Genomic DNA, 13461 nt, shown 5'->3' with positions numbered 1-13461 from the left:
TAATATGTGGTCCAAACATTTACACCAGATCAAATCTGCTTTTTATGTGATATACTGTATCTGCTAATAAAAAGTCAATGGTAAAGATTCCGAACTGGTAATCCGAAGAGCTTAAAACCCAGGACACTCAGAGAGCCACAGTTATAGCCTTGAACAAGACCCTTAACTACTCATGCAATTGTATCTCACTTGTAATAGTATCAAGTATCAAGTGAACTCTCTCTTGATACTTGATACTTTTATTAAAAGTGAGATGTAATTTTCTCACACATGGATATATAGCCTTAAGCCTCAGTTCAGACATCATATCCAAGTGTGAGAACATGTGAGAAAGTTAAAGTTTGTACATAGAAATATTAAGAATATCTCAAAATATTTCTACTAAAATTCAAAGTTTTTGACCTAGCTGTAAGTTGTAGTTTGTTGAGGAAATAAATTACAATGTTTGTTGATGAAACCACTATATAAAATGTTTGTGGAAGTAAATTACACTGTAAATCGTTTGTAGAGACAAATTACAGTGGATGTTCAGGGATGAAATACATTTCACTGGGTAAAGTTTGTTCATGACATAAAATACATAGTAAAATGTTTGTAAACCGAAAAAAACTACATTTAGAAATGTAGCTGGAGAAATTACCTTGTAAAACATTTGTAAAATGTTTCGTACCCTTGCGGAAGTAAATTCCATGGTAAAAAGTTTGTAAAGATAAATTGTGAAACGTTCATTGTTGAAATCTTCGGATTTTACGTGCAAAGTGGAAGAAAAAAACATGGAAGCCTCAACGGAAGTGTGTCTTTTGTTTAAGCAAGACCCTTAACCTTCAGCTCAGTTGTATATTGCATCAATGATAAGTTGCAAAGCATCAGTCAAATGAGCAAATGTACTGGATTATGTGTTACTTTATACTATGTAAAATAAAACAATACTTTATTGTGAATATGTTTTACAGTATATATCTTACATGATATTTGTTACCTAGCTAGTATTAACTAAGTCAGATATCTTACTAACATTAACTGCTCGCTAACTTACTGTACTGTAGCTATCGATAACTAGGCTAACATTAAGCAAAACACTAACTAGCTAGAGCTAGCTGGCTGGCTAAAGTGTTCATGAGGTAGTTTTAAATTTCTTTGTGTGCTGTTGTTACATAATTATCTTTCATACTGCATTAAATTGGCAAACTTATAAAGCAGATTTTGGTATGTTTTAGCTAGACAATGTTAGTTTACATGTGCTATACCATATTTTAATATTGAAAGAGCAGTTCACTTTTTGGATGCAGATAGATGCTGCTAGTAAAGTGTGGGTCATATTTATGTAGTAATTAATCACAGGTACCTGTCTGTAGCTTGGGGTCCTGCTTTTGGGTTTGTGGCTGGTGCCGCTGTTGAGCTGGTAACAGCAGCGCAGGGCAGCCAGATCCTTCATGATAGAGTTAAGAGCCTCCTCATCATCTGTAACACACACATACACACACACACACACGCACACACACACACACACACACACACAGAGTGTTAGAACCATATAAACCAGCCTCAATGTGCACTGCTTCAAATGCCAAATGGTTCTGCTGGAAAACAGGCACAATGTTCCTGGACCTGAACAGAAATTAATATGTATTTAAAGTAGTGTTTATAATTCAAAAGAACAGCAGCAGGGGCATCATTTATAAATATGATATAAAGATTATAAAGATAATCATAAATCATCTTAAAATCATCCAACCTGGAAATAAATTTGGCGGGCACAAGAAACAAGAACATACAGTATTTGGCAGGTGAAGTAATTAGTTTAGGGGTAATTTTATATAAAAATACCACTTTAAAGTCCCTACTGTTGGTTAAGACCTAAAATTGCTATCTATGTTTATCATGTTCATGGTGGTGACACCAGCATGTCCCAGCAGGTCCCACCTGGAAAATGGAAACAGGTTGTATTATTAGGATTAAAAATAAAACCAGAGCTCGTGTGATGTATAATTGTGGCATGTCTACGCAACTGCAACAGGACCGGTATTTCCACTTCAGATCCTATCGGTGGATTTTCTACAACAAAGTGGCTGTATTTCCATAACAGGCACAGCAGCTTTTGTCCTCTGACATCATGATACTTAATATAAACGTTCAGCCATGATCTGTCCAATCATGTCGAGTTTGGCATTAGCCACAGACTAACTGTCAAGTAACGTTGTCACAATACTACAAATGTTACCTCAGTACAAAAAACAACAACAACAACAAAAAACACCATGGTAGCAAATTTAAATAATGGAAAAATACATAATGCATCATAACAGGAAAGGTGTACAGAATCTGTAATCAGGTGAAGAACATGGAACATCTTCAACTGCTAACTTCCGATTAACTCGTGCACTCTGTATCTTCAGATTCCTGTTCTTTGCTGAAAAGAGCACGGTCTTTTCTTCTCTTATAGGTCATCTGCCTCAAGGTTCAATGATTTGCGCATTCTGAGATGCTTTTCTGCTCATCACGGTTGTAAAGAGCGGTTATTCGCATTACTTTAGACTTTTTCTCAGCTGGAACGTTCAAGTTGGACGTTCTCTTAAGACCTCTCTCATCAGCAAGTTGTTTTTGGGGCACAAGTTTTCCTATTATAGTGGCCAGAGAGTGTATTTCCATCCAGAATTTTTTTATGAAAACAGTAAGGTTCTAGAACGTGCATCTTTACCGGAGAATGCTTTGTATGCTGAAGAGTACTCGTACTTCCAGGTCGACTGGAATGCAGTCGGCATTTTTTCATATTTGGATTCATTCGAATAAAAAGTCATCGCTTAATTATTCATAAACAATTTTTAAAAAATGTATTTCCTATTTTATTGTATGCCAAGAACCTGTTTCCTGATTTTCCCATTTTCACGACAAACGAATACTGGGTACACGGATCCTCGATGGGTTTGTCCAGCTTAGTGTTTGAACGCTTTCAATGACAAGGATAATGTGTGCGAAAAATAAAGAGGCGTTTAATAATGCAACACACGCGCCAGCCTGGATAGCTGTGAAGCATGACGTGCTTTTATACCCGCAGGCTTCAAAGAGACGGCCACAGCGAGTCAACTGAGGCTATTAGAGCAACAAAGTGGTTTTGTTTTAAACCAGCCGGAGCTGAGCAGAAGTGCTCACACCCCCCCACCCCCCCCAGCCCCCAACAATTAAAGTGAAACTTGGATAAAAGTCTGTGAAAAAGATCAATTACTTCGCTTCAAAGTTGAAGGCACTTTTCTGCTAAACTTGTCTTGAATACATAAATTCTCGGGAGGATCTTTTTCGGCAGTCTGGGAAACATTTAAATGGGGCATATATTCGCCATCACCTTGTTAGGCTCCATCCAGCGAAAAGGAGAGTAATCATGCAAATAACCACATCATGAATTAACATATCAAGTGGGCTTAATGGAGGCAATTAGGTGTGTGTCGTAGTTACAGGCTGAGTGCAAGGTCATTCACATCCGCCGCCATGGAGACTCAGCACACGAGGTAGGAGTCAGTCACATTCCAGGAAAATCCTCATTCATGTGCAATTCTTGTTTTCTGTATTTAAAGTGGCATCTGGTCTGAACGCATCCTGCAGGATGAATGGTGTTGACTCATGGTGGTGGACGGTCAGAGATGAGTTTTGTGCTGACTCCAAGGAACTGTGGTTTGTAACACCCATTCACACGTCCAGAGTAGCCTCCACGCAGACATGGCAAGGTCAGCCGAGGGACACTTGACAGATGTCTCTTTCTTCTCCCTCACCTCCCCTCTCTTAACTTTACAGCTTCAGTTAAGTGACAGAGCGATCTGATGATTAATACTGCACCCACAGAACATCTCAAAAACGACAGGGAAGATAAGGGGTGTGAAAATCATCCAGAAGATCTGCAAAGCCATCCTGGAACCTATCCCATGGCACAAGGCGGGAGACGCCCTGATAGGATGCCAACCCATCGCAGGGCGCAACGCTAATCACGCATGCCTTTGGACTGGTGGAGGAAACCAGAGTACCTGGAGGAAACCCCCAAAGCACGTGGAGAACATGCAAGCTGTGTACACACATGGCGGAAGTGGTATTCGAATCCCAGTCCCTAGAGGTGTGAGGCGAGCGTGCTAAGCACTAAGTCTCCGTGCCCCTCCTCCCGAAATTATTAGTTCTCCATTTGGTGTAAACTGCTAAATACAAATATCCTAATGATAGCACATAGCGATAGTTGCCTAAAGTCCATACTAAGGGTTGTATAAACTAGTCGAGCATTTTAAAACTAGCTAATTCTGAAGTCAACTCAATATGTTAAATGGTCTGCACTTATATAGCGCTTTTTTAACCTTAGCGGTTCTACAAAGCGCTTTACAAAGTTCATTCACCCACACACTCACACACCAATGATAGCAGAGCTGCCATGCAAAGCACTACCTCGCCATCGGGAGCAACATGGGGTTCAGTGTCTTGCCCAAGGACACTTCGGCTCGTGGAGGCATGTGGGCCAGGAATCGAACCGCCAACCCTAAAACACCTGAGTCACATCCGCCCCAAAAATATTCTGTAAGCCTACACTGGGAAGGTAAGACAGGATTTCTGCTTGATTGAATGCAATACTATCGCTTTGATATCATTTTGGATGACCTGCCGAGGTCTTCACGGTTTTTTATCCCACTGCCGCCCTTTCCTGAAGGGATTTCTGTTGTCTTTTAAAGCTGAATTCAAAATTAGCCACAGTTGTTGCTTTAAAAGTGATATCAGATATAACACCCTCAGTAGAAAGCTCTATCCACCCTCTTCCACATTCATGAGCTCACAAAGTGATCCCATGATTGCTGTGATTGACAGGGAAGACAGAGTAACTCCATCCCCCAATTTCGCTCCCTTGGACTCCCAGCTACGAAAGGCCGTAGCATTGTTGCGATCCGAACTCGCGATCTCCGGACAAACAATTAGTTTGCACCCCTTGGGGGCCTCTTAAATGCGATTTTAAAACCCTGAACATCATTATTGTGATGAGCTTTGATCTGAAAGGTTGTTGTGGGTGTGCGATTAATCCTGAAACTTGGTTGCGGTGTACTGCTGAGCTGCACAGCGTGTTCTTGTGTCGCTGATGTGTTCTCTGAGGCACTGATGTAATCCTCCGCGGCAGTTAATGTCTCTAGTGTGGTTTGTGTGGGAGTGCTGTGTGAGTGCTGGTGTGTGTGCATGTGTGTGCGTTCATGCATACGTGTGCAATGTCATTGACTGATTTACTGGCAGCGGCGGTCGTTCAGCTGTACTATTTGTTTGGTATCCTTGACTGCCGAGCGATAGAGTGACCATCTGTCCAGAGAGAGAGAGAGAGAGAGAGAGAGAGAGAGAGAGATGATAGAGAGTAAAGAAGAGATTTAACAAGACGGACAGAGAGAGAATATGGAGGAGAGATTTAGAGGAAGTATGAGAGACTGAGAGAGTGATATGGAGGGAATAAGAATGTGTGTTCTGCAGCGTTTATTGAGGGTCGCTCAGTCAGAAAGACTGACTCTACTCTTCCTCCTGGACTTCCTTTACAACACCTTAGCAGTGTTCACTTTAAATTACTTAGAGATTCTTTTCTGAACTGATAACTGCAGTTCTCGATGTACTAATGCCATGGATTTGTTTGCTTTTCCATTACGTACGTCATGTGTAAATAATCACGGCACACGTGTGGCAAATTAAAGCTCTGCTAGAGCGTGTAGTGTTCTGTATTTTGGTATTTTTAACCCTGAATTACAAACTGCCCTACAAAGTCAAATAACTCCCTTTTCCAAAGCTTGAACATGTCTCTGTCACAAGAGAAAACATCCATCATTTTTATTTTCATTCATAACTCCGTGACTAATTTTGTAGTTACTGTTCCGCAGAAAAGAGAAACAAGTGTATGGGTTCCTCCTTTAGTTTAGCCTGATCTGGATGTGTGGGTCATTGCTACGGTTGCACAGACAAGGCCACGCACATCTTCCTGACAGCTCCAAATATAATGGCCTACAGAGCCACGCCCCCTGATAACCATGGCACCCAATTTCCGGCCTCCTGATGACAATACAGAGAAGCCACACTTCCTCCAAGGTTCGATCAGCACTGCATTCAGGAACTGAATAGAATTCTATTTGGATAGCACGTTAACATCAGTCGTTTCACCAACACTACACATGAAAGTGACGTTTGTGTCCACAAATAATATGACGTTACCGTGGAGAAAAAGCGGAATGTATGGAGGCTTCGCTCGCCACATCGTCCACGTTGCAGCTGGGCGAATTTCATGGACAAACACACTACATAACCAAGCTTGGGATTGGTTGTTACAAATAAGGCGTTCCCAAGCAAATTCATTGCAAGTGATCGTGCAGTTATCTTCCAAATATCTTCCTCTTTTGAAGTCGTGGAAATTGTTGTGAAATTTTAATAGCGCCACCTGCAGTACTGGAGCACTCGTACGCAAAGGCCGGTACAAAACGGCAGAGAGTCAGAGAGCTTGTGGACTCGTTAAGGTGATTTTGATCTTGTAGAGGGAAACTCGTTAGTGTGATACTTACAAAGGTCATTCTTCTTGACAGAGCAAGTCAAAGAGCATTGCTGGAACGTTTCAGAGCACTGTCTCTGGATTGCATCATCCTGTTCTGCGTGTGTGTGAATGTGTGTGTGTGCTTTGCTCTGGTCGAGTGCTTTGAAGGTAGCTGTGTGCAGGGTTGGACTGACTTGAGAAACTAAGGGGATTTCCTTGGAATGACATCAGCACGAAGGAATTGTGTAAAACTAGCAATATGAGCTCAGCATAAGGTCACCATGATTCTGTTCTCCAGATCTTCATCAGTTTTGAGTGCCTTCCTTCTACATAAAGCTCACAAAGTAACACCTCAAATAATTCAGCTGTACAATAAATGTGGATGAGCTAAGTGTTTAGGTGTGTGTGCGAGTTTGGGGATCCTTACGGAGTACAGTTTGCACTTCCACTTATTAGGCATGAGCTGAGGATCAATTACTGACTATACAGTTTCCTCATTTAAAGTGTGTAGTGCAATTCAGATATGAGTAGAAACCCAGATTGTAAGCTGAGGCTGGTCACAGTGTGTAATTACAGTTGGCCCTCTTTATACAAAACTGTGCTAATATTGGCTAAATGTTGGTCTAACTAAGTGCTTTTCAAACCAGTCCTCGGGAACCACACGAAACGTAGGGGATGGAGCAAAAATCAGAACCATCCAGGGGTGCACTGAGGACTGGGAGTCCAATGGAGAGATGCAGCGGGTATCATTGCTGCCTCACAGCTCCAGAGTCCTTCTCAGAGTATTCTCAAATCCTGACAGTATTCTTGGGATAGGATCTGGATTCACCATGACCTTGACCAGGATATAGCGCTTAGTGAAAATGAATGAATGGTCTAATGGAAGACATTATATTGGGTCCAAATAGGTGGTTGTGGAGGTAGAGCTGTTAACGCTACAGTTATGGCTCAATGCTTAAGGCTCCAGGTTACTGATCAGAAGGTTGGGGGTTCAAGAACCGACAGGTTGCCACTGTTGGGCCCTTGAGCAAGGGGCTTTAACCCTATCTGCTCCAGTAGCACTGTATCATGGCGTATCATCCCTACGCTCTGACCCCAGCTTCCCAACAAGCTGGGCTTTGAGAAAAAAGACTTTCACTGTGCTGTAATGTATATGTGCCAAATGAAGCTTCTTCTGTCACACCCTGAAGCAAGCCATAATCGGGATAAGAGCATCGACCAAATGAATAAATATATATGTCTGTTTGCGACCTGGAGATCTGAAGTTACCCCACACCAATAAGAATATGTCTCTTTTAAAAATTCATCCAATTAATCATTCATCTTCAGTAATTGGTAGGTATATCGGTAGGGCTGTGGTGGGGCCAGATTCTATTCTGGGATCACCTTGGACAGGATGCCGACGCAGAGAACCGTATATCTAGTGGCAATCCACCTGGTGTTTTTTGGGAGGAGGAAACCAGAGAACCCAAAGGGAACCCACTTGACCATGGGGAAAACATGTGAAACTCCACACAGACTGTAACTGGAGCTCATCGCAATGAAATGTTTTCTTTTTTCTTCTGCTATCTGATTGGTAGATAGATACAATCAATGCTGGTCATTCCCATATCAGCAGGACGCCGAGTCACTTCTTCACCGTGCAATGACGAACGAGATGTTTTAAGTTGGTTGACCATGAAAGCAAGTTCCAAATGTGGTGCTGCTTAACAGTTAAATAATTGGAGATTACCAACATAAAAACGTACAGTCAATGCTTAAAAACAACTAAATCAACACTGTGATACAATCGCTAACCATGATCAAACGTTTAAAGGCATTTATCATGATAAGACAATGGAATATTGACATGTGCATACCACTGACTGTATGTAATATCTTATTATTATACTGCACTTCCCTGATGTGACAGTGTATTTGGTTAAACTTGAAAAACGGATCCCTACCTTGCATGTTCCTGTGTTGTCCGGGCCCATTGTGAAGACCGTCATCTGTAACATGCAAACCAAACCAGGTTTCAGGTTAAAAGTTAGGTTTCACACTTTGTCATTAAGAAGATGAGGTAAAGAAATAACACTAGCAATATTAAAGTAACATCTACACAAGAGCTAGCATTTAGTAAAGCAGATTTGACCTCTAATAATTGAAATTTCTCCAGCTGGAAATTTGGAAATAAAATAATTATTTGATAAAATATCGTGCGCGCGGCAGTCGAGCCATTTCAAGAAATTCTTTACTGCAGAACTCAGGCATGGCCGTGTCGGAGAAACTAGTGCTAAAACTTTTCAAGCAGTGATCTGAATGGTGACTTTTCATACTGCGTTGAAAGCTTGCATACCTTTTCGCTAAGAAGTTTATTATTATTATTATTAACTTAATGTTCTCTACTTCACTCTGCCTTGAAAATACCTCTGGGACGGTCATGTGACACATCTCTGTGCTTTTTCGAGGCCTCTGACTGACTGAATTGAAGATGGATGTTGAGAGAAAATAGAAAATATTACAGTGCTTATGTTTTTGAGATTCCATGCGTTCCTATATTTCAATTTCACTTTAAAAAAACAAACCTAGAAAAACTGGTGTGTGCTATTTTTGCCCGACACACACCAAATTTGTACTTCACATAGCCACGTATAACTGCAGCAGAATAGTCGTATGTATACATTAGGAGTTAATGATTTATTAGCAATTGATTATTGGCGTGCCTACTACTGGCACGCCAATTTCAGTTTGCACAAAATAAGGTCATTTGAATGAATTTACAGGTTGTGAAATCACAGTTTGTGTGAATTATACCATCACTGAGTCATGTATCATGGGGTTAACTCGGTTAAACGTAAATACACGTTCTGTAATTTCGATTCACCGATCAGAGTGGCAGAAACACTGAGCCTGAGCAGGCTACGACATAGATTCCTACAGTAATGATCACATACACGGAAGTCATCAGTAAGAATGACGTTATTTTTCGACCTCTAGCTACAAAGTAGGGGGAGAGAAATAAAACACGGATGCCTCCAGGCTCCATCTTTTGTTAGCAACAATATACAATGGAGGAAATAATTATTGGATGCGTGCAATATAATTTCCAATATAATAAAAATATTTATAAAATAAATTCATAAATATATTTCCAATGAGACTATTTACATGAACTTTTCACCAGACTTTGGTATTAAAGAAATCCCCACATATAAAGAAATCCAAACATTAAAGTCCATAAATGTTTCACAACAGTAAGGTTGCAAAGGTCTCGGGAGAGCTCTTTGCTTTTACCCATCATGAGATGTTTCTTGTGTGATATCTTGGTACGGAAAAGCCTTTTTATAGACCATCAATTTACTAACCCAGCTGATATTAATTTGCACCGATAGGGGGTATAATTATTTACGGATTTCAGCTGGTTCCTTGCCTTACCTTGCCTTGGAGACCTGCTTTTTCTTAGTGTGTTCAATACTTTTTTCTCGTGTCATTCCACTTTATTACACATAACTTTATTTAAGGACTTTAACATTGTGAATTCTTTATATTTGCAGATTTCTTGAGTTAATACTGATGTCCGGTGAAAATTTCATGTGAATAATCTCATTGGAAATAGATTTACTGAAAAAAAATTTTGACACAGTCGAGACTTATTTCCCCCGCTGTTAAATAATAATAACGAGTGATGTATACTTTTCTCCTCAAAACAAAAACACTCTGTCTAATACAAAATACTAGCAAATACTAGTACATACAGTATAACTCATTAAAAATTAAAGAAGTGCTTTTATGTTTACTGTTGATGATGTGAGCAGCTATGCCGAAGCTGCGTTCGCGCCATGTCGTAATTACCATAATTCTGAGATTCCCGACTTGTAAAAAGCATTCAAAAAACTCGTAAAAAACTTGGGATTTTCTGAGAGCTTTGACGATGCAGCTAGCACAATATTGGATAACCATCTAATGTCACATGATTCCGAGTCCGAGGACGTGAACAGCTCCGAGTAGATCGTCCGGGTTGTTATCTAGTAATTACGGTAATTCCGACACGACATGAACGCAGCTGGATTTATCGTCACGTGCTGAACTCAAGGTTCCCGAAGTAGGAATTCCGAACTGAGGGGACGTTTTCTTCGGTTTGAGTTGCTGTACGAGTTTTAGTTGGACGCAGCAGTAGTACGGATGGCCAAACCAACTCGACTACTCGAATGTGGCAACGACGAGCAATCATGAAAAAGCAGTAAACGCAAGTAGAAACGTTCATTTAACTTTTTTAATCTTCATCAAGTCCAAATCAAAGGAAAGAATCCAGAGAGTACTGAACACAATTGAAATCCTTACACAGCAGCAATCGGAAATTGAAACGCTCAGGATTATTGCGGCGTTTTTCACACCACAGAACACCGTTTGGGTAGCAGACGGAAAACGGACGTCTTTTTCTAATTAGAGAAAGCGTTGAACTTGTGAAATTTAAGAGCAAGACCCGTGACAATAAAAAAACGAGCTGCAGAAAGGAGTCTCCTCCGGGGCCGGGGCCAGCCCGGGGCCGGGGCCGCTTCTGCGCATTTTAACATGTTACTGAGAGTGTGAAATCTCTCGCAGAGGAGCTGCCAACAGCAAGTGTGCTATGGGAGACCAGTGTGTGTGTGTGTGTGTGTGTGTGTGTGTGTGTGTGTGTGTGTGAAGTAAGGAAAAATGGAGCAAAAGAAAAGAAAATGGTGGTGGAAAGAAACTAGGGATGATATGATGCTATACTATCGTTATGGGATATTATATATATGGGATGCTATATAGTAGCCAAAATACGGATTAATATCGGATTATTGTTGTCCAAGTAAACGTACAGAGAGAGAGAAGAAAAGACAAAAGGAAGACATATAAAGTCAGAGACAGAGGGAGATAGAGACAGACAGGACAGAAAGACAAGAGAGAGAGAGAGAGAGAGAGAGAGAGAGAGAGAGAGAGACAGGACACAGTGTTCCTCACACTTACCCATGTTTACTGTCATCATCAGGAAGTGGCCGCGTTGAACTCGAGCTGCGGCGCTCGACTCCTTCGGGCAAACACAGACGCTTCAGCCTGACAACAACACAGACAACAACTTCAGACCACTGTTAACACACACACACACACACACACATACACACACACATACACTGTACCTTCCATCATCATAAATACATTCCATCCTTCCATTGACATTTTATAAATAAATAAATAAATAAATAACAACAACATCAAAAATCTGTTTTCGTTGTAGGGACCAGCCAAATGTCCTCACAAAACTGTCTGCGCGCACACACACACACACACACACACACACACACACACACACACACTCATGCCTCCACGCCCTGCACTAAGAGTTATATTACCCACAGCCGTCTTTACCACTTCTGCTTATGTTTAACATCAGCATTACAGCACACACACTCACACACTCGATGTAAATTAACATGACAGGAAACACCCCTCGCTGCTTTTCTACACGCCAACTGATCATATTTACTTAAGCGTACGCTCTAAAGCCTCTCTCACTTCTGATGTGTATGAAATCATTGACCTCCTTCATTCGCACCAGTCGTTTATTCAGCCACATTCGCTCCAGTCGTTTATTCGGTCGTTTATTCAGCTACATTCGCTCCAGTCGTTTATTCAGCCACATTCGCTCCAGTCGTTTATTCGTCGTTTATTCAGCCACATTCGCTCCAGTCGTTTATTCAGCCACATTCGCTCCAGTCATTTATTCAGCCACATTCACTCCAGTCGTTTATTCAGCCACATTCGCTCCAGTCATTTATTCAGCCACATTCGCTCCAGTCATTTATTCAGCCACATTCACTCCAGTCGTTTATTCAGCCACATTCGCTCCAGTCATTTATTCAGCCACATTCGCTCCAGTCATTTATTCAGCCACATTCGCTTCAGTCGTTTATTCAGCCACATTCGCTCCAGTCGTTTATTCAGCCACATTCGCTCCAGTTGTTTATTCAGCCACATTCGCTCCAGTCATTTATTCAGCCACATTCGTTCCAGTCGTTTATCCGGCCACATTCGCTCCAGTCATTTATCCGGCCACATTCGCTCCAGTCGTTTATTCAGCCACATTCGCTCCAGTCGTTTAATCGGCCACATTCGCTCCAGTCGTTTATGGATAAAGATGGAGCGGGAGACTGAAGACAGTGGAAGATAGAGATGAAGAAAGTGCGAGAGAGAGAAAGATAAAGGGAAAGAGAAATTAACAAGGAGAACAGGGAGTACATAGAGGACAACAGGGGGAAAAGAAAGAAGAAGACAGAAGAAGACAGAGGGGAAAATGATAGATGAAGATAAACAGATAAAGATAAACGTTCTCTTAATTAATAATTAATTAATAATTCTGGACTCATCTTAAATCAAGTTCCCGTAATACACTTCAAAACGAAGCCCTTAAAACCAGTCCCCTCTGTCAGCTCTGAAACACACAAACCCACCAACATCTAGCCATCGGTTTCAGACCAAATGAGAATAAACCAGATCATAAAAACCAGTAAAAATGCATATCTGGCAGTAAAAAGTGAAAGTAAAAACCAAAGTAGACAAGAACGTTATCGGGGTCTAAAGAGAAAATCCGAACTGGCAGAATACGTCTTCAGCGTCGGAGATACAGAACAGAGACAGATCCTTACACACTCCAGGCTCATTGATCACGCCTAGCCACAGAGGAAGGCAGACACGAAAAAAACATGGCTTATGGAGAAAGAAAGAGAGCGCTGTGACTGTAAGACAGGTGAGGGTGAGACACACGCACACTTTCTCCTGCACTGTAAAGCCTTTCATAACACAAGAAAAATCACATCTCACTGGACAATCGTACACACTCGACATATTTACTCTATTTCTAATTTACCTCATCATATTTGATGAGGCATTAATGGACATAATTAATGTAACCTTTATAATTTTGTCCTACACTGGCACCTTGC

At 41.1% G+C, this 13461-nt stretch overlaps 1 protein-coding gene across 2 annotated transcripts in view; it reads right to left on the bottom strand.

The window, feature by feature from the left end:
• The window catches only part of map3k22 (mitogen-activated protein kinase kinase kinase 22), a 61268-nt gene that overhangs the window by 34940 nt on the left and 12867 nt on the right, over nt 1-13461 (bottom strand). For both annotated transcript variants that reach the window (XM_017453063.3, XM_017453064.3), the window contains 3 exons: nt 11489-11575; nt 8461-8505; nt 1346-1461 (listed from right to left, as the gene is read on the bottom strand). In XM_017453063.3, coding sequence (XP_017308552.1) covers nt 1346-1461; nt 8461-8505; nt 11489-11507 — 180 coding nt within the window. In that variant the 5' untranslated portion in view covers nt 11508-11575. The remainder of the gene's footprint in view (nt 1-1345; nt 1462-8460; nt 8506-11488; nt 11576-13461) is intronic.

The sequence above is a fragment of the Ictalurus punctatus genome, chromosome 23 (assembly GCF_001660625.3).
Source record: "Ictalurus punctatus breed USDA103 chromosome 23, Coco_2.0, whole genome shotgun sequence".
In the NCBI taxonomy this organism is placed as follows: domain Eukaryota; kingdom Metazoa; phylum Chordata; class Actinopteri; order Siluriformes; family Ictaluridae; genus Ictalurus; species Ictalurus punctatus.
The sequence above is the reverse complement of the archived record's forward strand: the minus strand, read 5'-3'. Positions and strand labels throughout refer to the sequence as shown.